The following is a 6000-nucleotide window of genomic DNA, read 5'->3' on the forward strand; positions in this document are numbered from 1 at the left end:
TATTTTCCATTGTGTTTATATGACAATAAAATTAAGTGGAAAATCGTCACTAACGATGAATATCCTTCTCTATTATTAATGATGATTAGTTTAGTTGCGATCTAAATTCTAATATTTCGAAGTGGAACATCAAACATCATGCATACCCCCTTAATTTGTCATTTTCCTCTCGTTCGATAAACGAGTTTGAATTACTGAAACCCGGAGCGTCCATTTACACCCGGCTGCCCGTCCAACAAATCGCAGCGGTCGCAGAATTAAATTCGCAGAAGCCGAACGCCGGGCAGGAAGGCGAACTCCGTCCTGCCTGCCATGTTGAAAGAGCAACGGACGGCGCACGGAGAGATGCGGAGAATGGCAATTACGGGCGTCGGTGGACCCTTCGCTTTGTTCAACGGGGGCAGAATCGGGTGGGGCGCGGGGATGAAGTGGGCCGGCCACCTGACCGCTCTCCATTGGCTACCGTTGGTCAAACGAGTTATCGATTTACTTCTGGTCTGCTCCGTTTCGCCCGAAGAGCCAGCACTCCTGCTGCCTGCTTTCCGCCGTCCGATGTTCTCTTTTCTTTTCTCCCGTTCGGCGTTTTGCGTGCTGCGTACGATGCAATTGATGCCGGACGGAATTGTGAAAATTTTAATTTGTTTGAATTGTATTAGTTTATTACTTGCCGCAGGAATTGTCATTATGTTGGAAGCGTGTTGGTAAACTGTTGAAACAAATTTTCAGTCAAATTAATAATGTAGCTCTTTCTATTTATCTTATTCATTTAAAAACTACACAACCGGATACTCTGGATAAAGTTTAAAGACCGTTGACTTTCAATATAAAATATCCTGCTAGAATGTTCTGCGAATTTCTTAATTCAGAGTGAATTCCTGGTACTCCATCGGAGGAAATCTCGTTCTACAACTTGAAATGACCCGATAATAAGATCAATCAGTTCCCTCTATTGAACAATTATCTAAAGGACTATTGTTTTTGTTGCAGGTCTTGAGGCTCAAGTACAGGACTCGTCGAAGGACCTCTACTGGTTTTGAGAGTGATTGACAATGGACAATTGTTTTGTTATGAAAGTGAAACCGTGATTTAAGTGTAATATAAAAAGTACAAACTCTATTATTAAATAATAAGTTCACTATAAAGACAATTGGCGTTTATTTTAAATAAATGTTCCTTATTATTATTCAGAATTTTGTGCAAAGCAAAGCTGATGTTAAGTATTAAAATTATTCAATATTATCATTGTGTATTATTTTTTGTATATGATAGAAACTTTTGAAAGGATAAGTATTAATTATAGGTTAATTTAAAAGTAGTCTTGACCCTATAATAATAATAATATATAATTAAATAAGGTAAGTTTTAATATAACTTTGAGTACCAAACTTGTAAAGTGAAGGAAGGAGTTTATTAATTTCTCGTCAGGTAAGTTAATTTGTTAATTTTAAAACAGTTAAAATAAAATAAATTTTATAAAATTTTATAACCATACTAAAGGTTTGTACAAACACTGTAGTATTTATACCCAACGACTAATAACTGCATTGTGAATGGCATTTAAAAAAATTGACAGTATCGCTTACAATGTTAATACGGTGCAATTACACTTACGTGATTTTATGTGTGATATTATTGCCAGCAAATATAATTATTTGCAGCTATACAAGGCAGATATGACAGGATAGGGCCATTAAAATTATTTATTGCTTTCATATTATATCTTGCAGTGGTCATAAATATCATATGAATACACTAAATAGTTCGTGTCGATCTGTTTGTGCTTCATACAGTAATTTTAATTTTACATTTCTGGATTATTTCGCGGATGCCTCGCATTCCATCGCTTTTCATTTTGTTTATAAAAATGTTTTCATCAAACCGATCTGCTGAAAATGTTTGTGCCATTGTGTTTTTACGCTAAATATACTTGGTTCAAAGACTGTGAAGTACAAAAATAAACCAAAAAATTAAATTCATATATATAATTTGTAATTAATATAAAATAAATCAGTCATAACTTGTGCACCATATCAAAATTGACTCTTAAATAAGGGGTAAGGTGTTTAAGGGCTTTACAAGAATATATATATATATATATTAAAATACCTCATTCTAAACTGTATTTTTAACAGTCAAAGAGTGGATCAGAAGTTCCAAATTAAAAAAAATGTTATTTTCTATTTCGTAATTTTATTATTTATATAAGCTCTTTTGGAAAACCGGGTCCAATGAGTATAGTTATTACCTTATTACTTTTAGTAAATTTCTATTAAATTGATGTTAAGGCCTTCACAAGAATAAAAAACCTTTTTGTTGAAAGACATTCTTAATTATATTAGCAGTCAAAGAGGAATGATAAGTTATAAAAATACAATTTGTTATTTCTTACTTCTTTTTCTATAAACTTTATTTACGTGACTGTCGCTGGTTAATAAATATATGAAAACTTTCACGTAATTTGTCTCATTCTAAATTATACTAGTAGTCAAAAAGTGAATCACAAGTTCCAGTTTAAAAATATTATTTCCTATTTAGTTTTTTTATTTCTTTAAATTCTTCTATTATACACCTTATATGGTATATTTTTCTTCCTGTTGCTGACATAAATATCTGAAGACATTTAAGTGATTTATTTATTCTATTAAAATTATGTTAAAGGGCTTCACTGGAATAAACAATTTTTTAAGTAAAAAACCTCATTATTAATTGTGTTAGTAGTAGTACTTCGTATTACGTAGACTCTTCTGTTGTGGAATTCAAGAATAGAAGTTCCCTTAAGTATATATATTACCCTATACGATATATTTGTTTTTCTGTAGTTGGTAAATTAAATCAAGTTTTATTAAATTTAATCCATTTTATTAAAATTTTGTTAAAGGGCTTCACGAGAGTAAAAAACTTTTTTATTTAAAGAAATCACTCTAAACTGTATTATTGTAGTAAACTGTATTGTGTAGTCGTGTCGTGGATCACATGATTCCAGTTAAAACATACTGTTTTCTAATTAGTACTTATACTAATATAAATACTTCATTTGTGGAGTAGTAAAAGAGCTGTTCAAATAAGTATATTTATTAACCTATATGATTGATATATTTGTTTTCCTGTTGTTGGTATATAAATATACGAAGATTTTTAGTTAATTTATTCTATTAAAATTATGTTAATGGATTTCACATGAATAAAAAAAGTAATTACATATAAAACTTCATACTTAACTTATTTCGTTCTTCTACTTGTATAAGTATATTTATTTCCTTATAATTGTTTTCTTCTTCCTGACATTTAAACATACGAATAAAAAATTTATTATATTAAAATTACAATAAAAGGGATTCACAAAAATAAAAAAACTTTTTAATTAAAAGATTTTATTTTTAACTGTATTGTCAATTAAAGAGTGAATCATTACTTCTAATTGTTTAAACTCTTCTATTGTGGTGTTATGGTACTGTTTTTCCAAAAAATATATTTATATAAATATACGAAGACTTTTATTTAATTTAATTTATTAAAATTTTGTTGCTTTATAAGAATAAAAAAACTTTTTTTAATTAAAAGATCTTATTCTTAAGTATATTTAACAGTCAAAAAGTTCCAGTTTAAAAATATTATTTTCTATTTTGTATTTGTACTGTTCCAATAAGTATATTTATTTTTTTTTATATGGTAGATTTGTTAATCTGTGGCTGGCATGCAAATATTTAAAGACTTTTAGGATAGTTATTCTATTAATGCATAGAAATATCCGAATAATTTTAATTAATTTATTATATTAAAATTATATTAAAGGGACTCACAAGAATAAAAAACTTGTCAGTTAAAAGACTCCATTTATTTTTAATTGTATTAGCAATCAAGAAGGAATCATCCTTTTAAAAATACTATTTCTTATACTATGCGTTTTGTTGCATAATTTCTGAATTGAAAACTTCTTTAGCCGCGTTGGGCACTTTTTGGTAGGGGAAAATCTTATGTGTTCGCATCACCGACATGCTCTTATACCACTATTTCTGTAGCTATCCAGCTGACGTATAGTGCTGTGTATATCTTATAAGTGAAATTGAATGGATTTAGTGAAAAGTTCAATGTGTATATACTGCGCAATGTTGAAATAGTGTTTTTGTTTGATTATTATTTGAATGGCCATGTCCAATGATCGAAAACTCGGTACTACAAAATATAAAACGACAATCAATTTGAATCAAACATTTTCATTTCTTACTTTAATTACCATAAACCTATTTTTTTTAGAACAAAATGAAATAATTGAAAGTACAAAAAGCCTAGGTATTGTTGAAATTAATGATGACAATGATGCAAACAATTAAAATAATCAAGTTATTTCAATTGAATTGTATTTCTAAGTTTTTACTTCTATAGGCAGTTTCTATAACTGCCAATTTTAATTTTTTTAAATTTTTTATATGATACACTTGTCTTTCTGTGGCTGTTATACAAATATCTGAAAACTTAATTAATTTAATTTAGTAAAATTGGACTTAAGAGCTTCACAAGAATAAAAAACTTTTATAATTAAAAGATATTAATTATTATTAAGTGTATTAGCATTTAAAAAGCAAATCGCAATTTCCAATTTAAAAATACTATCTCCTAATTAGTACTTATACTTGTATAAACTCTTCTATTGTAGAGTTGTGGAGCAGCTGTTCTAATAAGTATATTTATTACCTTATATGATATATTTGTTTTCCTGTTGCTGGCATATAAATATCCGAAGACCTGACAGGAACGACTCCGACTACTCTTTGTGACGATGCCGGGTGTGATGTAGCGACAGGATGGACCAAAAACCAGAGGACCTAATTAACACGTGACTCCAGATGCTCACTCATTAGTTTATGGGAAAATTGGCAATTTACGTATAAAATCGATTTGTAGGGCACTCCTCCTTAATGGTAACGATCTGCGTATGTGTCTTTGATGTCGGCAAACGGGCTGTTCATGGTTTATGTGACGTTTTAATGGTGTTTTCTATTTGGACAGGCACGAGTCGATGCTTATATTTGAGTTTTATGATCGAGATGACTTAAGTCGTGATAAAACCAGAAAACAATTGTTTCTTACACATAAATTGATTTTTGCTCTATTGTAAATGTTATATAATAACCAAATAGTCGTAGTCCGGCAAAATTTTTGGTGGAAAATCATTACCATATGAAATTGCCTCAAATTTTCCATATAAATTCCAAAAGGCGCAGTTCCTACTTCTTCTAGAATTTATATAATAGATATTATTGATAAAATAATAATAAAAGTTTGTTCAATATTCTATAATAATAGTATTGAGAAACATTTCAAATTAAAAATGAAGAAATTGATGATTCTAAGCCACAAAAATTCGTTTTCGGTAAATACACTCGTCACTATTTTTGTGCGTTTATTTATCATTTGGACGACACCCATAGCCAGCTACTACTACTACCTTTTTCGCCATGTGGTTCCCACTTGCAGCTACCTTGTGTAAAAGGGCGGGGTGTTGAAACATTAATCAAACCATCCGATGTTTCTACCTCTTATTATATAACCTAAGCTGGAATTAAATCAAAGGGCGCCTTTTTCAACTCGTAACATGATGGATGATGGAAATTATTAGTACACGCATTCGCCTAACCAGAACATGGTAAAATGATACATTCGGCAACTGTTTTGAATGTGTGTTTTAATGGTTCAGTGAGGGTGGATACTTGCTCAATGATAAATACTTCGATCTATTAATGTTGTTTTTGAAGTTCCCCGCATGTAAATCATTATTTCTTTAGTTATTCACATTTATCAACGTTTTTCGCAAAGGAACAATTTTTTTATACATCTATAATTAGAGTAAAAATATATATGAAAGAGAGCCAGACATCTCTTAAATGCTTTGCTTTTATACATTTTAGTTTAAATGAATGATTTTAAACTGAATTATTTCAATTTAACTCTTCAGTTGAATCAATTAAATATAAAAAAAAATTATTCTCAGTAAAATAATTT

The 6000-nt window shown here is 29.6% G+C and overlaps 1 protein-coding gene across 1 annotated transcript in view; it reads left to right on the plus strand.

Annotated features, from left to right (window-relative positions):
• Window positions 1-1239, plus strand: part of LOC109594019 (protein vestigial) — a 52492-nt gene extending 51253 nt beyond the window's left edge. Inside the window, exon 5 of the mRNA XM_020009182.2 lies at window positions 988-1239. Within this exon, the coding sequence (XP_019864741.1) occupies window positions 988-1037 (50 nt within the window). The 3' untranslated portion in view covers window positions 1038-1239. The remainder of the gene's footprint in view (window positions 1-987) is intronic.
• The last annotated feature ends 4761 nt before the right edge of the window (window positions 1240-6000 follow it).

This window comes from Aethina tumida, chromosome 4 (assembly GCF_024364675.1).
Source record: "Aethina tumida isolate Nest 87 chromosome 4, icAetTumi1.1, whole genome shotgun sequence".
In the NCBI taxonomy this organism is placed as follows: domain Eukaryota; kingdom Metazoa; phylum Arthropoda; class Insecta; order Coleoptera; family Nitidulidae; genus Aethina; species Aethina tumida.